This window comes from Armigeres subalbatus, unplaced genomic scaffold, assembly GCF_024139115.2.
Source record: "Armigeres subalbatus isolate Guangzhou_Male unplaced genomic scaffold, GZ_Asu_2 Contig634, whole genome shotgun sequence".
Lineage (NCBI taxonomy): Eukaryota > Metazoa > Arthropoda > Insecta > Diptera > Culicidae > Armigeres > Armigeres subalbatus.
This window is the reverse complement of record NW_026943407.1, coordinates 133,795-159,713: the sequence shown is the minus strand read 5'-3', so window position 1 is coordinate 159,713 and position 25,919 is coordinate 133,795. Positions and strand designations below refer to the sequence as shown.

General features: G+C 37.0%; 1 protein-coding gene across 1 annotated transcript in view; it reads right to left on the bottom strand.

The window, feature by feature from the left end:
* Positions 1-795: 795 nt before the first annotated feature.
* Positions 796-25,919, bottom strand: part of LOC134204518 (tyramine beta-hydroxylase-like) — a 65,809-nt gene continuing 40,685 nt past the window's right edge. Inside the window, exons 2-3 of the mRNA XM_062679325.1 lie at positions 1,055-2,316; positions 796-987 (exon numbers count right to left, since the gene is read on the bottom strand). Of these exons, the coding sequence (XP_062535309.1) occupies positions 796-987; positions 1,055-2,316 (1,454 nt within the window). The remainder of the gene's footprint in view (positions 988-1,054; positions 2,317-25,919) is intronic.

Genomic DNA, 25,919 nt, shown 5'->3' with positions numbered 1-25,919 from the left:
TGGTGGTTCCACAGCTTGACCGTTGCCGACTATGTCCATCCTGCTCCTTAATACATCTTCATTTTCACCGTTCAACAAATCTTCGAAGTGCTCCTTCCACCTGGCTGCCACCATAGTCTTGTCTGTCAGCAAATTCCCCTCTCGGTCATTGCACATGGCGGGCACTGGCGCAGTCTTATGCCGCGCGCCATTGACAGTTGCGTAAAACCTCCACATATCGTTTCTATCCATGTTCTCCTGCGCTTCAGCTATCACACTCTCTTCGTGTTGCCTTTTTTTCTGCGGTGGATTCGTTTCTCTTCTGCCCTTGCTACACTGTACCGCTCTCTGTTGGAACGGGTACGAGCCACTAGCATTCGACTCCTAGCAACATCTCGTCCGTCACTCACTGGCATGGCATTCCTCATCAAACCAACCATTTCGTTGGCGTCGTTGTGTAGTGCCTAACACTTCCTGCGCTGTTGTAGTCACAGTTTCGTGGATATTTTGTTGACGTCGTCAGATCCGGTGGCATCTCCTATCCGCTCGTTCAGCTTCTGGTGGTACTGTGTGTGACGATCCATACAAAATTTTCAGATGTTTCATAAAAATTGTATCATGGTGGTTGAAAATGACCAAATTTTTGCGTTACGTAATTAACGGATCTTCCCTTATTCGAAATTTCCTCGACAACATTTTTGAGATTTCCTCGAGAAATACTTCGAAAGACAGTTAAAACAAAACAATCATCAAATTATGACGTCGAATCGTAGATGACAGTGCCAAATCTCAGTAATTGATTTTCCAGACAAAAACTTACTCTTTCATATATTTGAAGTAGTTGTAAAGCGATTTCTCCGAAATTGCGCTTTTGCACAGTTCTAGCTCTGTGGCTGGGAAGTAGTGAATGTAGTTGACGCACATCTCATCACTGATCGAAAAACCACCGAGGGTGGCCGTCTCGTAGCCCCTGGTATCATAGTAGCAGGTCGTCATCAGAGCATCACCCTAAAAGTATGCAATAAAAACAATTATTACAATAAATGCTATTATCTAAATAGACGTCGCCACCTACCGGCAAAACTTTCGGGCGATACCTCAGCTGTCGTATCTCCTGATAGTGATGCGAATAGAAGTCATCCCGATTTACCTCCGGCAGCTCAACCCCTTTGCGGAAGTGCCTCGTCAGAACTCGAACCCCCCTCAGGTGGGTATGCAATTGGGATCCAAAAATGTGAATACCACCAGACGGCAGGGCCACCTTCGTACACTCAGCTATGCAATATCCGGTCAACGGGAACGCCACCTGCCCCGGCGGTATGGCCATCTTGTCTGTGTATTCCAAACCCAACTCCATTATCGCCGCGTCGTACTTCCGTAATTTGGAGACAACATTGATGCGCATTCCTGAACTGTCTACGATTCCCTTTTTCATATCAGGATTGTTGAAGTGCACCTCCAATCTAATGTACGGATTGAATCCTTCGCCTCCAATCGGTAGACCCGTTTCGTGAGGATAAGTAAACGGCCCGGCGCCCATTGCCCACAGCGCCATCACTTTATTGCAGATCTTGGCTTCCGCCGGCATTTGCGCACAATTACCCTCGTACAGTGGTATTTTTACTCCAGGATCCACCACGCACTGAAAAACCTCCATATGGTGAACCACGTGTTCATGGCTTATGACCGGCTCGAACTGCACTATGTGATGCTTCTTCTTCGCCAACCAATCGTCCAACCGTTGAACCTTGCACCAATAAGTCGTTTCCTCAGCCGGAATTTTTGCTTTATCGAGTAGAATCTCCACACGCTTGACCACAGACTTCGCCTCCGGAATGGTGATCGCGTCAGCACGCAAAATTTGCACCGGCAGCACACCTTGATCCGCCTTCCCAACCGTCGGCATCACGGTCCAGTTCTTGCCGAAGTTCAGTTCCATTTTGCCCCGCAGCCAAACCACGTACATGGTTCCGCCGTGAATGCTCACATCCTGCGGATCGCAGCTGTCAAACTTACGCCGGAAGGCAACGGAATTCTCGTCGATCCGCATGACTTCGCAGTTCTGCTCGCTATCCACGTAGATCCGGTTGAAATCTCGCGAGGTGTAGGTGTCGAGGGCTTGGCTAAACGCACCACCAGCACCCGTTAAAAAGACGCACAGGTCGGTCCGTTTGAGTTCTCCCCGAGGGGAGAACCCTAGGGCGAAAAACTTGTAACGGCCGTGTAGAAACGTGTTCTGTACGTGGAAGAGGACTTCCTTTTTGTACCAATCCATCATCCATGTCAGTTTGAGATTGTGGTCCAAGCGGAGGGTGTGAATTTGTGTGGCGGATATGTCTGTGGGATATAGAAAATAACGTGAAATGTTATGAATTTCCTGACATTTAAGAAACCTAAAACATTTCTATACGATTACTAGCAGACCCGAAGAACTTCGTTTCGCCTGAAATCGATGTATACTCTGATTAGTTATCGAGTTATGAAGAAATTGGTTTATCATTTGTATGGGAGCCCCCCTTTCCATCCTAAGCAAACCATCCTAAGAACCTTCCCTGGCCCTAGAAAGTTTTAATAGTTTCCGAGTCTATAAGGTTCAGACAGACAGAAATTTATTTTTATGTATATAGAAGAGATATTGTATATTGATTATGTATAAGAGGAGTTTTCTATTCACATAGGACAAATATGCGATTGCAGGAATCCTTACACTTATTTAGTTTTTTTTAAGGATCTATATACCACTGTAGAATTTACAAAAAATCGAAGTAAAAATTATCGTAAATGGTCATTTAGAGTCGCAAAATAATATACTGAAGGATGAAAGGTGAGAAGAATGTATAAATCTCTGAATTACGGGTTTTGCTGCAACACCTCTGCGGTATTCTTCTTCCAGTGCACCGAAAACTGGCTTGCCTCCGAATTTTTTATTTAATTGTTTTCATTTTTTGCCTTTCTCGTATACTAAGTATACGGTAAAGGCTATATGATCGCTCCAAAAACAAACTTTTTATAGAAGGCCCGGAGACCCATAGTGTTATATACCAATCGACTCAGTTCGACGAATTGAGGTGATGTCTGTGTGTGTGTGTGTGTGTGTGTGTGTGTGTGTGTGTGTGTGTGTGTGTGTGTGTGTATGTGTGTGTGTGTGTGTGTGCGCACAAAACGACGCAAAAAATGTCACTCATTTTTCGGGCACTTATCCTCAACTATTTGCTCGCAACAAATTGCATTCGACGCAGAATCCTTTCCCATTGTTTCCTATTGAAAATTGGCCAGGTCGGACTATGGGATCGGGAGTTATGGCCAAAATACAAATTTATACGTAAAAATCGCGTAAAAAATGTCACTCATTTTTCGGGCACTTATCCTCAACCGATTTGCTCGCAACAAATTGCATTCGACGCAGAATCCTTTCCCATTGTTTCCTATTGAAAATTGGCCAGGTCGGACTATGGGATCGGGAGTTATGGCCAAAATACAAATTTATACGTAAAAATCGCGTAAAAAATGTCACTCATTTTTCGGGCACTTATCCTCAACCGATTTGCTCGCAACAAATTGCATTCAACGCAGAATTCTTTCCCATTGTTTCCTATTGAAAATTGGCCAGGTCGGACTATGGGATCGGAAATTATGGCCAAAATACAAATTTATACGTAAAATCGCGTAAAAAATGTCACTCATTTTTCGGGCACTTATCCTCAACCGAATTGCTCGCAACAAATTGCATTCGACGCAGAATCCTTTCCCATTATTTCCTATTGAAAATTGGCCAGGTCGGACTATGGGATCGGAAGTTATGGCCAAAATACAAATTTATACGTAAAAATCGCGTAAAAAATGTCACTCATTTTTCGGGCACTTATCCTCAACCGACGCATTGCATTCAACGCAGAATTCTTTCCCATTGTTTCCTATTAAAAATTGGCCAGGTCGGACTATGGGATGGGAAGTTATGGCCAAAATACAAATTTATACGTAAAAATCGCGTAAAAAATGTCACTCATTTTTCGGGCATTTATCCTCAACCGATTTGCTCGCAACAAATTGCATTCAACGCAGAATTCTTTCCCATTGTTTCCTATTGAAAATTGGCCAGGGCGGACTATGGGATCGGAAGTTATGGCCAAAATACAAATTTATACGTAAAAATCGCGTAAAAAATGTCACTCATTTTTCGGGCACTTATCCTCAACCGATTTGCTCGCAACAAATTGCATTCGACGCAGAATCCTTTCCCATTGTTTCCCTATTGAAAATTGGCCAGATCGGACTATGGGATCGGAAGTTATGGCCAAAATACAAATTTATACGTAAAAATCGCGTAAACAATGTCACTCATTTTTCGGGCACTTATCCTCAACCGATTTGCTCGCAACAAATTGCATTCGACGCAGAATCCTGTCCCATTATTTCCTATTGAAAATTGGCCAGATCGGACTATAGGATCTAAAGTTAAGGCCAAAATACAAAATCCTACGAAAAAATCGAGTAAAAAATGTCACTCATTTTTCGGGCACTTATCCTCAACCGATTTGCTCACAACAAGTTGCATTCGACGTAGAATCCTGTCCCGTTGTTTCCTATTGAAAATTGGCCATATCGGACTATGGGATCGAAAATTGTACCATTTTTATGGGAAAATCGCTAAAAAATGTCACTCATTTTTCAGGCACTTTTCCTCAACCGATTTGTTCGTATTAAATTGCATTCGACGCAGAATGTCTCATTGTTTCTTATTGAAAATTGGCCAGATCGGACTATGGGCTTAGAAGTTATGGTAAAATTACTATTTATTGTGAAAAAGAGTTCAAAAAAGTCTAGCTCAATTTTTTAGCACTTAAACTTCATCTATTCCCCAAGCAACACAAGTTCAACAAATCTGGTTGCAGTAACCATATTGTGATTGAATCCGGTCATATATAAGTTACTGTGATAGATGTGCAATATGTGTGCTCCTCATGTCGCTCGCAACAGATTGCATTCGACGCAGAATCTTGTCCCATTGTATCCTATAGAAACTTGGCCGGATCGTACAATTGGGTCAAAAGTTATGGCGAAAATACTAATTTTAAAACTACAAAATAAAATGCCATTTTTTGCTCTTATGCTCATCCGATTTGTTTGCAACAAATTGCGTTTAGCGAGAATTTTTTTTATGCATATAAACAAATATGAAAAATGAGACCAATCCACATATTGGAGTTATTTTAGATTTTTCCAAACCTTTTGAACGAACGAGAAAGGCACCATCACCGCTAGGTGGATTAATCTGGGTTTTTCTTCTTCTTATTGGCATTACATCCCCACACTGGGACAGAGCCGCCTCGCAGCTTAGTGTTCACTTAAGCACAGCCACAGTTATTAACTGCGAGGTTTCTAAGCCAGGTTACCATTTCTGCATTCGTATATAATGAGGCTAACACGATGATACTTTTATACCCAGGGAAGTCGAGACAATTTCCAATCCGAAAATTGCCTAGACCGGCACCCATAGCTCCTATTTCCATCAAAAACAAAGCAATGAAAAGGAATTTGGGTTGTTTCTTATTTTTGTGATTTTTTTCACCAGTGAGCACGCGTGTTAGCAAAAAGAAGCAACGAGATTGGTGCTATATTTCTTTGTTTTGCGATGAGATGAATATATGTTCAGTGAAATGGAAAACGGAACATTACCCCTATATCTGGAAAGACTTAATATTTATAACTGGTGTAAATTTGTTAAATTTTCCAATTACTGCAAAAATTCGTCACGCACCCTGTAGAGTGTGCCAATATAAAGGGATCACCCTTCTGAACCCGGCGTACAAAATCCTGTCGCGTATCCTGTTGAACAGACTGAGACCGCTTGAGGAGTCCTTCGTCGGCGAATACCAGGCAGGTTTTCGTGAGGGCCGATCAACGACGGATAAGATGTTTAGCCTGCGGATGATCTTTGATAAATTCCGGGAGTACTCACCATCTGTCCATTTATTTCAAAGCAGCGTACGATTCAGATAAGAGAAATAAGCTGTGGCAGATAATGTCCGAACATGGTTTTTCGGCGAAACTGATTAGGCTGATACGTGCAACGCTGGATGGCTCGAAACGAAATCAAGTATTCGGATTGGAGACAAAGTGTCAACCTCGTTTGTGACCTTAGAAGGATTGAAGCAGGGTTATGCATTTTCGAATTTATTGTTCAACATTGCACTCGAAGGCGCTATTAGGAGATCTGGCGTACAGAGGAACGGTACTATCATCACACGGTCGCATATGCTCCTGAGCTTTGCGGATGACATCGATCTCATTGGAATCGTTCTCAGAGCAGTAGTGGAGGCTTTTGTCCCACTGAAGATAGAGATGGCAGGTAGAGTTAGAGGAAGACCTAGTGGTGTTAGTGCTGAGGTAGTGCTTAATGGGGATGTGTTTGAAGTTGTTGAATAATTTGTTTACCTTGAAACGCTTGTGACATGTGACATTGGCGTTTCCCGTGAAGTAACCAGCTTGTGTTCCGCAACATGCAGACGGAAGCGAAATTTGTTCTATACAAAACTTTGATTCTACCAGTGGCATTTTATGGACATGAAGCATGGACGTTAAAAGAGGCCGACCGGAGGGAAACTAGAAAATGGTGTGTGGTGTGACGCATGAATCATGAGCTGTATCAAGTATACAAAGAAGATAATATTGTGAATCGTATAAAATACGGCAGACTTCAGTGGGCTGGTCACTTAGTGCAAATGTCGGAAGAACAATATTCAAAAGAGAACCAGATAGGGGCCGGCGACTTCGTGGAAGGCCACGAACACGCTGGCTGCACGCGGTGGAATCGGACATGGGGACCCTGAACGTTCGAGGAAACGTTTTTTAGGGTATGATGGGGCAAGATGGGTCGCCTAAGGTGCCTCAAAACAGAAACATTTTAATTCAACTTTTCAACGTGGATCTATAAAAATAGCGCATAATCTTTAAGCCTGGGGTATGAAACAATAAAAATTCCACTTTTTATATCTTTTTGAGTCATTAAAGTAGAAGTCTATTTTTCTGTCGTTAAAAAATACCGGGGTAAGATGGGTCAAACAGCGGGGCAAGATGGGCTACCTTTAAATTCTGCAATTAATATTGTTCTTATTCACAATATTAAATCACACACAGATAGATAGGTTTATTGTCAATGATTTTATTGAATAAAAACCCCTGATTAATCCACCTAGCGGTGATGATGCCTTTCTCGCTTGTTCAAAATGGTTGATAAACATATATGAAAAGTCTAAAATAACAATTGGTGAATAAGACTTATTTTTCACATTTGTTTATACCAGATAAACCGAGCTAGGGTCAAAAATCTCGTGAATAAAGATAAATAAATAAAGATAGATTGAATTGAAAATTCACATTTGTTTATACACATTGTTATTATTGCTGCTGGATGCAATTTGTTGCAAGCAAATCGGATGAGGTTAAGTGCCCGGAAAATGTGAGGTTGTGCAATTGCACAAATCAAGTTTCAGACATATGGGTCTTCTGAAAAAGTTCGTATCGTATGCTTTGTATACGAGAAAAGCAAAAAAACGGTGGTGAGAAAAAAACAAATGTTTCCAGTTGTCAAGCTTTCGAGTGCTTTCCGTTTTGAAGCCAGAATCCAGCTTAGACTTCTATCATCCAATAAATAAGTAAGCTTTTTTGAAATTGTTGTTTTGAACAATATGATTCTTCATATAGATAAAAATTCAGTTAACCTTTCCCGTCAAAAATTGTATTTCGTTTCATTGTTTCAGTCGATTCTTTGGCTTATTTAAGGTCAACTTTCCCAAAGAAAATATAGGTTCTTTGAAGCCTCTAACTATTAAATGGAAAACAAAACCCGAAAACGTGTGCACTTGTGAACCGGCCTGAAAAAAATTCACTCGATGTTCGTTCAAAATCGGGCCAATCTTAAAAACAGCACTTTTTCGATTTTTGTTTTAAATTTAAAAAATACTTAGGCGTTAAAAAATGTAGGTTAATTGGGAATGTTGACCTTAAATAAGCCAAAAAATCGATTAAGCGAATAAAAATTTTTGACGGGAAAGGTCAATTTTTGCTGATAAGCAGTTCCGTTTTTGTCATTATCATTCAAATACTTTCCAACAAGATTTATGAATTTGATCCGACTTTAAAAAAAAATCTGAAGAGAATTCTACTGGGGTGGCTTTTCTTTATATGGAAAGCATTTCGCAGTTATTGGTATGAATGCATGGTTAAAATTGATTATTTTAATTTTTAAACTGATCCAAAATTTATCAGATCACTCTTTACAGGTTATCTATCCAAGTACAAAATCTAATAGATTACGCGTGACAGAGGTAGTGTTACCAAAATCAGCATTCTTGAGCTCATATTGTGCAATACTTTATATCGTAATGATAAAATACCTGATATATAGCTTGCCTTCGTGTAATTTGTTATGGATTGTAGCAAGGATGTTTTCGATCATTTAGTAATATAGGTTCGATAATTTAGTAGTTTGTCAATAACTCATTCCAGAGGTTGAATTACAAACGTGATATGTGGAGGACTTCTAGAGCGAAGGTTTTTACAACTCTGCCTAATTGTTGTTTCTATTGCACTAATAACAGAGTAATAGCGCTAGTTGCAGTAACTTATTATTCAGACTAATCGAAATTTTGTTATCATTTAGTATTAGTAACTAGTGCTTTAACTCTGTTATTAGTTGAATTAAAACAACAAACTATTAGGGAGAGCTGAAGAAAAATATTCGCACTAGAACTCCACTGTAACACAATTTGATTTTTAACCTCTGGAATAAGTCATTGTAGTTTGTCAATGATCGAACTAAGACTATTAAATTACCTAAAACATACTTGGATTATAGAAAAGTTTGGATATTTTTTCTTCTGACTCCAAATCCTTCCAAAACTCAGTTTCTCCTACATAATCCGAGTGCTTTGCAAACGAAATGAATATCCTATGGAAAATACCACGCGAATAAGGTTTATATAGCCATTTAAATGCGAGTGTTTGGAATATGAGTTATTTTCGGGACTTGAGTCAAAACGGTTTATATTTTTCAACATCAGATTATATGCCACCGAACCAAAGCACAGCACCCGGTGTGTTACCGCACGTATGCACAAGCAGCCGATGTCTTGATGCAGTGAAATAGTTATTTATTGCATATCGTGTAACCTCTTGTTCTTTGAACACTGTTCTCTCAAGAAACAAAGATAGCTCAGTGGGAACGTGATAGGCTCTCGATCGGAGGGTTTATGTTCGATCCTCGTGCTAGCCATCTTTTTTTTTTTTCAAAACTCATATTTTCTAGGAGTGTGGTATAATATTACGCATTACAAGAAAAATTTTGAATACTAGAAAATTCAAAGCGCCTCCAATAAAATTTTTGGTATTTAATATTTTTCATGCTAATAGTCTATGGAACCTAATGCTGTGTATTGTTTATATTTATATTAATGACATTTCTATAATTGAATCCATCTGATTATTTGGGGTATTTGAAAGAATTCAGGTCTGAACTTTAGATGAAGAAGGAGGTAGGAAATGAAACATAAATGCATAAATTGAGAATCGATATGTACTCAACAGTTTTCTTTAATGATTGTTAGCAGAAACAAAATAGCTTTTGATTTACCTTGGTAGTAATCAAACTTGCCCACCGAGTTTCAATAGAGAGTAAACATAAGTGGAAAATTATATTCGATTGCTTCACAATGCACAAAGAAGAGATGCCTTAGTGAATAGAAAAGAATTAATTATTCAATAAAATCAGAAGCTTGCGAGTTTATGGGGCAGCAGACGCTATATCCAATGAATTAGGACCGGGGATTTCCCTCTGCGCGTTATTAACGCGGAGCTATCAAAATGTTTCTCTTTTTCCGTAATACTCATGAACCAATTTCCCCAAATCTCATTTGCTCGGATCAACATTCAACCCAGCTGAGCTAAAAATAGAACATTGCCGCACGCAATGCGATGTGTGATGGTGATGCTTCCTTCGGCAATATTCATCCGACGGCAAGCAGGCTTTCCAAATGTACAGCCTTTCCGCTGCAGTCAGTTTGGAAGAGCACTAACTGTCGCTTTGCATGCTATCAGTCGCTCCATGCTGCTTACTTCTCCTTCAACCCGAAGTGTCGTAGCGACGACATACACGAATGCACGATGCACGCTGTTGCCAAACTTTCAGCATCACAGCAGCTAGTTCGACATTGTAGCGCCGTGGATGTAGTGAGGCGGATGGGCTGTTCATTGTAAATGTTGTCTTGTGTGCTTTGACGCTCATTCGTCGTCATCAAGACAGCCGGCATTACTCGAAGAGATTCTTCGGTTTTTCCGTATGAACTGTCAATAAAACAGTTTGCTCGCGGCTGTCATGGGGTGTCTACCTAATGTGTGTTAGTAGAGCTGATTTGACGCTCCAGCTAAATTTGGTACATCCTACTCTTAACCATCCTCAATTTTCTTTTCTGCTTATTTCTGTGGTTTTCTGATACCAAGAGAAACAATTAAATTGATTTCACAAAACAGCTGTAAAATGCCTATTTGCTCACATTATCCGTTCAGCACGCGCGCGCGGTTCTGGAACAACTCATACAAGCTCGCTCGTGCTGTGTACCACGAGCGATGTTTTCTTGTTAAATAGTGTTGTACAAAATACGCGGGTGCTCGAGTGTTAAAATTCTTACTGTCCGGATGTAGGGTACAGCGGCTGGATTCCGAAATTGATTTTACATTACAATTTAACGATATATCCAGCAAAGTTAATTAAAATATGGTTCATTTTTACCATCTCCACATAATCATAATGCGTCCAATCAATTTTAATATTATTGATTCAAACTTGCTTGTTTATAACATGTGGATCCGATATTCCTTAAAGGCAAAGGCTTCCTTTTCTTCTGAAGGGATTTCGGCAAGTATTGTTTTAAGAAGTGTCCCGGTATTAAGAGGTGTCCGGCGTGTGCTGGTGGATCTCTTCCTATACGTCCATGTTTTGTCCGATAAAAAGTATTTAGTGTTGTGCTTCTGAGTCACATATAAAAGTGAAGGACAATTTTGAAATGCTACTTAATAACTATTGAATTACTACGCAAACTCAATTTTCACCTTGTATAAATGATAAATTTTAAATTATTTTAAAACGGTTCACGATCATGTAACATCGATTCTAGACAGAAATGGTTTTCTAATTTGATATCCCTTCTCTCCATAGGATGCGTCCCTTTTAGAGCTTTTTGGAATTGTGTCATTGGTGGAGGAAGGACGTTTTTGAATGGTTTAATATTACTAATTTTTATTTTATTTTTTGAAAAAAAGTTTCATTTGATTTTCCATAAGATTTCTTATAGAATTTGATAAGATCTTTCTCGTAGAATTTCTAAAGAAATTACCAAAAAATCGTCCCGGAAATAAATTTTCTGTGGCTTTTTCATAGCAATTTCTTGTAGAGTTCTTTACATAGTATTTTTGTGGATTTGCTTGGAAGTGTTTTCTGTGCAACTTGTTTAACAGGGTGGCCACTGAAATTCGCTTTTTAAATTCCCGTTTTTTCGCTTTTCCCGATAAGTTTCGTTAAATTTTCCCGATTTTTATTTTACTTGAAAAGAATTCAGGGTAAGAGTTTAAGAACTGTAACTAGGTATTTTCATTTGTGACAAAACCGGAGGTCAATACTTTTTACTTTTCGATACGGATGCAGGGGTACACTTCTCAAGTTTGAAAAACGAGCGCTTCACGAAAAATGATAGACTTTCGTAGCAATCGATTTTCCACACCAATTTTTCGTAAGCATCATTTTTTTATTCATCTTTTATTTGGAAGGCTAATTTGCCGTGAAGCATTATGGAGCCGAACACATGTTTTTTAATACATTTTTTTATGATTCCATCACAATATTGGTAGTTTTGAGGAACCGAACGACTCGCGGTTTTATTCAAGGTGGTAACAATAAATTCCTCCAATTATTTGAAGGTACGAATATGTTGGATATTCCATTAGTTCAGGCCACACATTTTATAGTAGTTTCGTATTCTACTTCTACAGTTTGTACAGTCAATTAAAGGGCGAACCTTTGAAATAGATACAATAAATTAGCAACAACGTTATATGCGAAATGCTTTGATCATCAGGCACACTGAAATTGAGTGCTTCATGGCCATGTAATTAGTGTCAACCAGCATTTGCTCAATATGGTAGTACTACATTAGCACGTAATTACAATGGTTTGATTCTTTTCTTAGTTGCAAAACTTTCGTAAGTTTATATGTCACAGGCAATAGACATTGCATGGCTTTCTAGTGTGATTCTTTCTTTCTTGAGCATAATGTTCACAGAAAACAGTAAAAAGTAGAGTATTTTATAGTATAGCCGAAATATTATTAATGTTCAGCTCTTGGTTAGATCTTACTCAGCAGACTATAAAAAAAATATGTGAAAAAAGACACCATTATTTTTGATAAAGTAAATCAAATTAAATCCACAGAGAACAGACATGGATGCTCGAACAAAATTTTGTTAAAAACATGTGTAAAATCGCACCTCGGCGCCGGCAACGCAGGCTGCCTGACATAAAAACTAAATATCACTAAGTGATGGCGTTGGCATACACTACATAAACAATATAGTGCTGCCACCTAGGAGCGATTCGGAATGAACACTAGCGCTAAAAAGTCAAATACGGCAAATTTTAACCATATTTATCAGCACACTAGCACCGCGCAACGGGGGCATAACGACCTACTTCAAAATAACCAGTACAAACTTTTACACAAGCACGCGAATGAAGATAAACGTCTGTTCTCTATGTTAAATCGATGTTTTGAACAGAATTTAGGAAAGAAGTAAATTAAGCAGTGTATAACTGAATCATAGTAAATGTTATTGCTTTTCTAAAAATCCAAAAAAATATAAAGCAACTAATTTGAACAAATTTAACCCGAAGACTCAAGTATTTGTTTCCGATAAAAATCATCATTTTGTTTTCTAAATTGAATCAAAATCTAGAAATCCGACTCGTAGAATAATCAATTATTTTTGTGTTTATAGAATTTAGCTTTCATTTTTTCAGTTTTCTATCCATTCGAATCAATATTATTCAAAAGTTTGAACGTTTCCTTCCGTAACAAGTTGAAAAATAAAATGGAGTATATGTTTCACCATCATAACCTTCTGTTTGGGGCAGTTGTTAAAAAATACTAAACTGAAGATATTTTATTCTTTAAAATGTTACAGACGAAATTATGAAATATCAAAAAAAATACAATTTTTTAATGATTTGTAGAATCTATCTATCTATATAAATAAAAATTAATTTCTGTCTGTCTGAACCTTATAGACTCCGAAACTACTGAACCGATCAGCGTGAAAATTCGTATTCAGAGGTTTTTGGGGCCGGTGAAGGTTCTTAAAATGGTGTGAGACCCCTCCCTTCTTTAAAAAGGAGGGCTCCTATACAAATGAAACAGAATTTTCTGCATAACTCGAGAACTAAGCAGAGAATAAATCAATTTCAGGCAAAACGAAGTTTGTCGGGTCTGCTAGTTTTTAAATAAAGTTAATTTCAAATAACTCTTGAAAATTTGTTATTTCTATATTCATTTTATTCGAATTCTATGCAATTAAAAAATACAGAAGAAAATAATAGAAGTACCTCGTCTAAAGGCGAGTCTGGGCATTATAAGATTAATTTAAAGTTTAATACATTCAAAAGAATGAATATTTCGATATTCGATCCAATGTTCGCATCATAACACAATACTTATAATATATATCAATCGAAATGTTATCAAAAAATCTAGTAACAACATAAACTTAATTTTTGTACTTCATACACACTATGTACTAAAACCAAATAATTCAGTTAAAATCCGTCTGAGTAATAAACATTAAAGAGTTTTTTTTCCTGAAGTCAACTTTATCAAAAACTATGAAAAATTTTGAATGTAACTTGACGAAACATTATTTTAACTTGACGAAACATTGTTCACATTGCCGGTGTTCCCGCTTTTTCCAATGACTCCAATTTCCCGGTTCGTTGGCCACCTTGCTTTAAGAATTTCTTGGGAAATGTTGGAAGAATTTCCTGAAGAAAAGACGTGGTTAATTAGGTGACAATTCGATTCCGATTTGTTTTAAAGTCTACGTAGACTTCATGGAGCGGGGAAAAGGGGTGGATCCAAAAAAGTCTACGCAAGTCTAGTAGGGGGGAGGGGGATTTGAAAATGTGAAAATTTGGTCTACGCGATTCATGGACAACTCCAAATAGAAAGAATGAAAATATTGGAATGTTTTTATTTTCACTTTTTGAACTCATTTCACAAATTTAAAGTTAGGGGCCGTCCACAAACCACGTAGACCAAAATTTCACATTTCAAACCCCCCCTCCCCCCTAGTAGACTTTCGTAGACTTTTCCGAAACCCCTCCCCCACCCCTTGATGTCTACGTAGACTTTTTCAAATTTTACAAAATATCATATGTGATAGGAAAAAATATGGAAATCAACCACGTTTTCAGCAATTCAGCTATACAAATCCATCTACAAATTCATTGTGAACATTACAGTAAAATTCAAATTTCAAACATAACAAAATCAAACTGAACAAAATCCAGCACAATATTTATTAAAAATTCAAAACGAAATCAAATTCAATCCTCTGCTCATAGCTCCTGAAACCAAAGCTCGAAGCCAATTAATTTAATTTCTGTTGAAGGTGAGGTGTGCGCCACCCCCACCGGCACTTTCATCGGCGCGCCGCGCCACAGCTTAAACTCTGTCACGCATCTTATAATTCTTCATGCCGGTTCAAATTTGTAGAAAACCCAAGAATTTTCAGAATTTCGAAAAATTTCGAGTTTAAATGCCGAGAATGTCAAGTTTACATTCCAATAAGTTTTTCGTGGAAATTCCGTAGAATTTCTCGATTGATAACCAGAACTCTCCGTGATAATTCCGATGTCTTTCTTGAAAATTCCATACAATATCCCGATGAATAATCATCCGTTGAAATCCCAAGAATTTTTTTCTAAATTCCAAAAGTTTTCCCGTTAAAATGTCGAGTAATTTTCCGAGAAAATTTGTAATTATTTCCCGTTGAATTTCAGCATGTTTTCCTACGATATTTTGAAATTTCTTTTGCAAAGTAGGAGCGATTTCCTGAGGAAATTTAAAAAAAATCCTTTGGACATTCCAAAGAGTTAAAATAATTTTCGGTTGAACTTATGGAGAATTGCAGTTGACTTTGTGGTGAATTTATCGTAAAAAATTCGAATAAATTTTCATGAAAATTACAAACGCTTTCTTACAAGAATTTTTTTTTGTGGAAACTCAAAAAGTTTTTGGTGGGAAATTCAAATAATTTCTCGTGAAGGTTTTCAACAATTTCTTTTTCCATCAATAATTAAAAATAATTTGCATTAGAACTGCCGAATAAATACCGTGAAATCTCGAAGAACTCCGCTTATATGTATGTTCCTAGAATTCCTTGCGAAAATTCCAAAAATTTCCGAAATTAAAAAATATTTTCCGGGGACTTCGCAGAAAATCTTCAGTGAAAATTCTGACGGGATTCTCAAAGAAATTTTGGAATGTCTTTTGGAAATTCCAAAGACTTCTTCTTGGATATTCCAGAATACTTCCTTTATAAATTCGAAAGAATTTTCCGTTGTAGTGCAACATAATTTTCCGTGTAAATTTCAAAGAATGACTTGTAGTTTCGAAAGATTTTTTTAAAGTTTTTATAGAACACTTTGGAGAATTTTCCTGCTTAACATATATGAATTTGCTGGCCGTTGTCAGACTATTACTTCAGTGAAATCCATAAGATTTTTCTGGATAAATTCGAGGGATTATTTCGGTAAAGTCTTGCAAAACAACGGAAAAATCTAAAAAAAATCAACCAGTGAACCTCGCACAAAGCTGCTGCATGAATTGTTTTCCAAAAAATAAATAAATAAAAAAGTCTACGTAGACTTTTAGCATACCCCCTTCGTAGACTAACATAGACTTTTTCGTAGTAAATTTAACATTCATACAAATAACCTAGTGTATTTTGACTACTAGGTCATAATGATTTTAGTAGAGCTGTCTTGATCAACTTCACCCCAAACCAGATTATTCAAAAAATGTGTGATAATTTAATTTATTTTAATAAATGCGAACGCATTTCAGAAAACTAAAGTTGTTGATTATTGCAACGTATGGCAGTACATGTTTTAAAAATATATGTTTCGATTTAAAATGTAAACACACATTGTTATTGCATAAAACGCCCGGAGACCCAAAGTGCTATATACCAATCGATTCAAATTGCACTATGGATTCGCAAGTTATGGCCATTTTGTATCAGGAAAATGACTTAAAAAAGTGTCACTCATTTTTATGCCACTTATCTCTAACAGCTCGCAACAAAATGCATTCAACACAGAATCCTATCCCATTGTTTCCTATTTAAAATTAGTCAGTTCGCACTATGACCTCGGAAGTTATGGCCAAAATACATTTTATTTACATAAAAATCACCTAACAATATATTACTCATTTTTTTGGCCCTTATCGTTCACCGATTTGCTCACAACAAGTTTCGCTTATTCCTATTGAAAATTGGCCAGATCGAACTAAGGGGCTCCGAAGTTATGGACGAAATTTAGTTTTTTTACTCAAAAAATGCGTAAATTGTAATCCTAAATTTTTCAAATAGTATTATCCATTACTTTTGTTGAATTACAGTTATTAAAAGCTTAATACCTTGAAATATTATTCCAACAGTGACTTGTTTGATACTGATTGCATAGGTCATACTTGGTTTTCTAAAATGTAATGAAAGTATTTTCAGATTAATGCTCGTAACATGCCATAAATAATCAACTATCCAACTGAATAGGCGCTCAAAATAGTTTTATATGCACTCTCAATATTTCGAAAGTACTGTGGATTTTGGGCAGATTTTGGAAATTATATATTAACTTAAATTTTTCATTTTTTCACTTCTTTTTTTAATTATCAAAAATAAACGCATTCAGGCTTTTGATTGATTATTTTTTGCACAATTCAACTTAATAAAATGTTATTTTCAATATTTTGCAACGTTATTACAAACAAATATGTACAAGAAACAGTAATGACACGATTTCTGACATGTCCAAGTTTTGACTGCCGCTGGAATGAATTTTGGAAGTTTATAGAGGAAGAATTGGAAATTATCAATTTTTTTAGAAGTCTATATTACAATCACAAACATGTGTCCGGAACAACGTACCGTATATACACTTTCAGCTCTAAGCCATTAATTTCTTTTTGTGCTGTTAAGACCACCCCAATGATCTTTTCTCGTTACATATTATAATCAACGAAAAAGGCATCAACACCAATAGGTGGGATAACCTTTTTTTTAATTCGTTTCTTTTATCTCACAGCCCTAGCGAAAGATTTAACTTTAAAACATAATATTTTGTAATGTCAAGAAACCAGAAGCGATGACTAAGAGATCGATGGAAAACTGAGAGAATCGATTAAAAAATCACGGAGATAATGAAATAAATTTTCACTTTTTTCTACACGAATGTATCCTTGTTAGTTTTTTTAGCGGATGTATCCTAACCGATCTCTAATAAAATTTTATTGCGACCTTAAATTGTTTGACATTTGCTATGAAATTTTTTCGTCTTTCGAAATATATAAGCATCCCAAGTCCAGTCGAGTAATGGAACATTCTAGCGTATCGGATAAACCTGTTGTTAGCTGTACGACTACAAAGGAAATGCAAACTCAATTTTGTATGTAAGTACTAAGCTTAAAATAATTATTTACTCTAAGTACTGAAATAATATGCTAAAATATGCAATACATGTTCGTTAGGTGAATTTATCAATTAATTCGAACTCTTTAGTGTAAATACTTCCATAACCATACTTCCCAGAAACAATTTTAAGACACTCCTCAGGAAACTAAAAGCATGGAAGTGATCCAATTGATTAATTGATACTCTGTTTCGGAATTGAATTACGAACTAATTACGTTCGAAGATGATAATTACTTTGTTCTGTATTAATATGAACATCTTTATTTTTTGAAATTATTTAACCCGCGAACAAATGACTCACATCTGTCGGTCTACGCAACCGCAGTACGGTGCGATGGAGTACCTGGTACCTTATACCTGGGAGCTATTAACATACATATCAGCACTATTGCATCGGCCACGGATGGATTCGCAATGAACGAAAAGCAGTTAGCGAGGCAACAGTTACCTCTTTACTGCAGTAGTCAACATCCGCAGCAGCAAACGAAACGCATGTTAAACGCACGAAAAATGTGCCGAACGAACAGACGCAGCTGTCGGGAATAACGAACGACCCGAAAGCAAATGAATGAAACTGTCTTACAACGTCACCCGAGAGCAGCGTTAACTCTCGTAGGATTGCGTGTATGTGACTGTCGCATATGAACCGATAGCACGGCTGTCATGGTTGAGCAAAGGCGACAATCATTGGTAGGCTGTAATGATGCGGTACATTTGGAAAGCCTGACGGCAAGAGACTGAAGCGAATGCGCATGCGTCCCGCGCCTTCCCGCACACCAGCTGCGCTCCCATATGATGATTGTACGCCACAAAGAATGATGCATGCATATGCGTAAAAATAGAACAGAAGCACGGCTTGCCGCTGATGCTACGATGGTTAAGCCGACCGATCCACAGTGGCGGAAACCCAGACAAAACCCAAAACAAATCGTTCTTTCGTGAAGCTGATATTATTTTAATTTTGTACATTTAGTCAAGGATAATTCCTCAATTTGTTAATTGTAGTTGGTAAATTTAATTTTTGGTGACCTGGTTCAGGTTGATGCTGTAAAGTATCTCCTAAACATATATGCATGGAAAAATTAAATTTGACTTTATTTTTTATCGGGAAAGATTCGGAAAGAACTGATATCATGCATTGAAATATATATTTTGTCTACTTGACAGTGGTTAGTTTGGCGAATTGCGCCTTGCTGCACCAAAGCGAAAAATTTACTGTTTCAAGGTTAGAATTGAGACGCTACTGTGGCTGCAGATCTTAAGTCATGGGCTTCCGTAAGTCTTTGGATAGCATAGCATATGTCGGATAACTATTTAAATTTCAAAATGAATCCAGCGTTACAAAATTACTGTTGCTAAATTTTAAGCGCAATCGTAGGTTTAGTCGAGCATTTGTATGGGGGACCACCACTGCGCGAGGCACATTGCCATTCCTTCTTTTAGGCGCATTCGTACGGGAGAGCGTTGAACGTGTTGAACAAAGCACGATGCTTTTTGAAATTGCTACATGAGGATTATTTACAGGCTGTTATATAGGGTATTTGTGCTTTTTTAGCGCTTGATAACAAAAAGACATGAGAAAAGTTATGTCTAAAGTTTAGCAGAGAAGAGGATTTTTAATTACTGAACGGATATCCTATCGAAAAAAGTTTACTGTTAGTAATTTCCATAGGGCACCCGTAACCTGAGGGGTTCTTATTGATATTTCACATTATTATACACATATGTTTATTTAAGTTTGGATGTAATTATGTTATTATACCAATACAATTTTGCATTGATTTCTTCGCATCATGGTGAATCTACTTTTATCTCCAATAAATGAACAGCGTATCCAAGCGGTTTCAATAGTTTATCTATTAGAGCATCATTACTGGGTGCGAGTGTTTTGATCACCCTCGCTGCTCTGTCATTTTAGTTTAGTCACTCTTTTTCGCACCAGTCGCTATTTTCGGTTATCATTTTGGTGGCTGCATTCCATACCGGTGACGTTTAATAGTTCATCAAATAGCAGCGCTGTTATCGCGCTACCAAATTTGATCACCTGTCAGCTGCGCTACTATTTTAGCAGCGCGTTTAGTAGCGACCGGTAAAGTGTGAAGTAATGATACTGCGCTGCAAAACGGCTTATACTCACCACGGCATCTTGTTCTAAGTTAATGTATTGAAACTGTATATTTTAATAACCAACGAGAAAAATTAATATTTTCTTTTCTCATTCCATTAATACTTCCAGTATAGGAAACAATACCCTAGCAGGATGAGTTCGGTTGCTTATAGAGGCAATGAATATGTGCCCAATTCGATGATTTATATTTGTACGTATCTTCTCACATATTATGTGTATCGATGGTACAGTGGTGTAGTAACCGCTTCCCGTTCTAGAGGTCACGAGTTCGAATCCAGAGCTGGGCATTTTGCTTTTTTTTTGCACGTTAAAACAGTTTTTTGGCCATAACTCCGAAACGCAAAGTTCGATCGATCTAATTTTAAATAGGAACCAATGGGACTGCATTCCGCGTCGAATGCAACTTGTTGCGAGCAAATCGGATGATGCTAAATGCCCAAAAACGTGTCTCACATTTTTGTACACATACACACACACACACACACACACACACACACACACACACACACACACACATACATACACACATACAGACATCACCTCAATTCGTCGAGCTGAGTCGATTGGTATATAACACTATGGGTCTCCGAGCCTTCTATAAAAAGTTTGGTTTTGGAGCAGTTCTATAGCCTTTCCGTATACTTAGTATACGAGAAAGGCAAAAAACGGTTTTTAAGCTTCCGGTGAAGAAATGGCTCTACATTTAAAAATGTCTGCAATTTCTTATGAAAAGAAGCCGTCCGTGTAATGCTTTCTTAAAGACAAAAATTATACATTTTTAATTAATAAATTATCATAAGTATGCTCAATAGTAACATTAAAATGATGGATTTGGAGTTGCTTGGATTTGGATAGAATTTAAATTGAGTTTGGATTTGGATTGGATTTAAATTGGATTTGGATTTGGATTGTATTTGGTCTGGATTGGAATTGGATTGGATTTTGAATGGATTTGGATTGGATTTGTATTGGATTTGGATTCGATTTGCATTGGATTCGGATTGGTTTTAGATTGGATTTGGATTGGATTGGATTCGGATTGTATTTGGATTGGATTTTGATTTAGATTGGATTTGGATTGGAATTGAATTGAATTTGGATTGGATTAGGATTGAATTTGAGTTGGATTTGAATTGGAATTGGATTCGATTTGGATTGGACTTGGATTGGATATGGATTGGAATTGGATTGGATTTTAATAAATTTGGATTCGATTTGGATTGGATTCGGATAGGATTTGGACTTGGATTTAGATTGGAATTTTATTGGATTTGGATTGGATTTGGATTTGGATTGTAATTGGATTGGATTTGGATTAGATTTGAATAGGATAGGATTTGGATTGGATTCGGATTTGGATTGGAATTGGATTGGATTTGGATTCGGATTGGGATTGTATTTGGATTGGATTTTAATTTAGATTGGATTTGGACTTGGATTTAGATTGCAATTTTATTGGATTTGGATTGGATTTGATTTGGAATTGGATTGGATTTTGAATAGATTTGGATTGGATTTGTATTCGATTTGGATTGGATTCGGATTGGATTTGGACTTGGATTTAGATTGGAATTTTATTGGATTTGGATTGGATTTGGATTGGATTTTGATTAGATTTGAATAGGATAGGATTTGAATTGGATTTGGATAGAATTGGATTTGGATTGGATTCGGATTTGGATTGGAATTGGATTGGCTTTGTATTAGATGCGGATTTGGATTGGATTTGGATTGGACTTAGATTTGGACTTGGATTGGATTTGGATTGGATTTAGATTTAGATTGGATTTGTATTGGAATTGAATTGTATTTGGATGGGATTTGGATTGGGTTTGGATTGGATTTGGATTCGGATTGGATTAGTATTGAATTTGAGTTGGATTTGAATTGGAATTGGATTCGATTTTGATTGGATTTGGACTTGGATTTAGATTGGAATTGGATTGGATTTTGATTAGACTTGAATAGGATAAGATTTGGATTGGATTTGGATAGGATTGGATTGGATTTGGATTGGATTCGGATTGGATTTGGATTCGATTTGAATTGGATTTGGATTTGAATTGGATTTGGATGGGTTTGGATTGGATTTGGATTGCATTTGGATTGGATTGGGATTGGATTTGGATTGGATTTGGACTTAGATTTGGACTTGGATTGGATTTGGATTGGATTTAGATTTAGATTGGATTTGGATTGGAATTGAATTGTATTTGGATGGGATTTGGATGGGATTTGGATTTGGTTTGGATTGGATTTGGATTCGGATTGGATCAGTATTGAATTTGAGTTGGATTTGAATTGGAATTGGATTCGATTTTGATTGGATTTGGACTTGGATTTAGATTGGAATTGGATTGGATTTTGATTAGACTTGAAAAGGATAAGATTTGGATTGGATTTGGATAGGATTGGATTGGATTTGGATTGGATTCGGATTGGATTTGGATTCGATTTGAATTGGATTTGGATTTGAATTGGATTTGGATGGGTTTGGATTGGATTTGGATTGCATTTGGATTGGATTTGGATTGGATTGGGATTGGATTTGGATTGGATTTGGACTTAGATTTTGACTTGGATTGGATTTGGATTGGATTTAGATTTAGATTGGATTTGGATTGGAATTGAATTGTATTTGGATGGGATTTGGATGGGATTTGGATTGGGTTTGGATTGGATTTGGATTCGGATTGGATTAGTATTGAATTTGAGTTGGATTTGAATTGGAATTGGATTCGATTTTGATTGGATTTGGACTTGGATTTAGATTGGAATTGGATTGGATTTTGATTAGACTTGAATAGGATAAGATTTGGATTGGATTTGGACAGGATTGGATTGGATTTGGATTGGATTCGGATTGGATTTGGATTCGATTTGAATTGGATTTGGATTTGAATTGGATTTGGATGGGTTTGGATTGGATTTGGATTGCATTTGGATTGGATTTGGATTGGATTGGGATTGGATTTGGATTGGATTTGTATTGGATTTGGATTGGATTTGGATTGGATTTTGATTGGGTTTGGATTGGATTTGGATTGGATTTGGATTGGATTTTGATTGGATTTGGATTGGATTTGGATTGAATTTGGATTGGATTTGGTCTGAATTGGATTTTGATTGGATTTGGCTTTGGATAGGAATTGGATGGGATTTGGATTGTATTCGAATTGGATTTGGATTGGATTTGGTCTGGATTGGATTTTGATTGGATTTGGCTTTGGATAGGGATTGGATGGGATTTGGATTGTATTTGGATTGGATTTTGATTGGATTTGGATTGCATTTGGATTGGATTTTTTCTGGATTGGATTTGGATTGGATTTGGCTTTGGATTGGAATAGGATTTAATTTGGATTAGATTTGGATTGGATTTGAATTGGATTTGGATTGGATTTGAATTGGATTTGGATTGGATTTTGTCTGGATTGGATTTGGATTGGATTTGGCTTTGGATTGGAATTGGATTCGATTTGGATTAGATTTGGATTGGATTTGAATTGGATTTGGATTGGATTTGGATTGGAATTGGATTGGAATTGGATTGGATTTGGATTGGATTTGGATTTGATTTGGATTGGATTGGATTGGATTTGGATTGAATTTGGATTAGATTTGGATTGGATTTGGATTGGCTTTAGATTTGGATTGGATTCGGATTGGATTTGGACTGGATTTAGATTGGAATTGGATTCGGATTGGATTTGGACTGGATTTAGATTGGAATTGGATTGGATTTTAATTGGATTTGGATAGGATTTTGAGTGGATTGGATTGCATTGGATTTGGATTTGGATTTGGATTGGATTTGGATTGGATTTGGATTGCATTAGGATTGGATTTGGATTGGATTTGTATTGGATTTGGATTGGATTTGAATTGGCTTTAGATTTGGATTGGATTCGGATTGGATTTGGACTGGATTTAGATTGGAATTGGATTCGGATTGGATTTGGACTGGATTTAGATTGGAATTGGATTGGATTTGGATAGGATTTTGAGTGGATTGGATTGCATTGGATTTGGATTGGATTTGGATTTGGATTTGGATTGGATTTGGATTTGATTTGGATTGCATTGGATAGGATTCGGATTAGATTGGATTTGGATTTGAATTGTATTTGGATTGGATTTGGATTTAGATTGGTTTTGGATTGGATTTGGTTTGGATTGGATTTGGGTTGGGTTGGATTTGAATTGGATTTGGATTTGGATTGGATTTGAATTGAATTTGGATTGGATTTAGATTGAATTCGGATTTATTTTGGATTGGATTTGTATTGAATTGGATTTGGATTGAACTTGGATAGGATGTTTATTGGATCAGGATTTCATTTGGATTGGATTTAGATTTGAACTTTGAATAGTTTCAGAGTGGGTTTGGGATTATTTATTTTTTCAGGTTTTTAATGAATAATAAATCTAATTCAATATAAATTTAATGTTGCTATCATGGATTCAACATAAGAAGTGCATGTATTAATTTTCGAATTACTTAGATAATTTTATACTTTAAGGTGAATTGCTTTTGGATACAGTTTGAGACAAAATAAAAGTGAATTTTCATTTCAGCAAGTATCCAAAGAGTACAGAAGGGAAAAGATTGTAGAGGGAAAAGATGTAGAGAATACGATGATATATTATATATGATATATATGCGCGATGGACTTTTTTCCTTGGCTTGTTATGATTCGAAGAGGTTTTTGAAAAGATATTTTAGTTACTAGATAAAGATTGTCCCTGTCGTCGCTGTCCGGAACATCTTTTGCTGGCGAGGATAGGGGAGCTAAATGTCAAAGAAGGAAAATCCATACGATTTGACAGGTATGTACCACACATGTATCGGACAGCAGAACAAAGGGAAACGAAGCGACAATCTCTATCTAGTAACTAACATATCTTTTGGTTTTTGCCTTTGAGCGTTGTTCGTTATCTACACGTAAAAAAATAACCTTATATGTTATGGCAAAAAACCATTCGAAAATACTAATACTCTTCATTATGCCATCTAATGAATGATCCCATATCAAAAAGCTAATAACATTTATAAGTTAATGAAAAGTATAAGTTTCGGAATGTATGTGACTAATGCGATGTATAAGTTTTTTCTTATACATATCATTCAGCGCCTGCTTCGGCAAAAAAGTATTAGAAATCTTAATAATATATAACATTAAATTTTTTTACGTGTATTGAGAGCGTTTTCCGCAAACCCAGGGGTGACATTGCGCATCTCGAATCGAATCACTCGATTCGTACGTTTTTGCATTCGTTTCGAAAAAATTGCGGCATTATGTATTTCGTTCGACTTCATTCAGTCGCAGTACAAGATTTCGAATGGTGCTGTACTAGCTCAATCGAGTATGTTCTGTCAAACGAAATGTAAACAGAGAGAATAAAAGATAGCTGCCTCAGTGTTTATCATGCCGCCCGCTGGAGAGACAACCTTCAGCGCATTGCGAATGTGAGTAAACAAAGAGAATAAGAGTAATTTCATCTGCGAGTAGCATGTTGCATTAGACTGGCCCAAAATGCATGAAATCCTGAATTTCAAACCTTGCACCCTTTAATGACAGTTTGGGAGTCCCAGAAGCTCCCCTGAAAATTTCAGCTCATTCGGTTCAGTGGTTGGCGTGCGCAAATGGCTCAAAGTTTGTATGGGAAAAGTGATCCAAATGTATGGGGAAACGCAACCGTTTCAGTTTTTTGCTTCTAGGTGGCGCTGTAGTCGACGAATTCCTGTTGTGAGCAAAATGTAGAACTTTTTTGTATAAGGAAGTGATTGGTGAAGACCGGATGTAAATCCCTTTGAAATTGGCCAAGTTATAAGCATCCAAAGTCGAGGGTTTCGAGCGTGTCCCCCAGGGGTGTTTAAAATGAGAGCAACGTACCACCGACCATTGATTGCGGCGGCGATGCAGGCGTATTCGGTGCCGTGCGGAATTAAATGCATGATTATCACGCAATCTCGCGAATTTTTATCCGATTGGTAAATACTTGTACAGTAGTG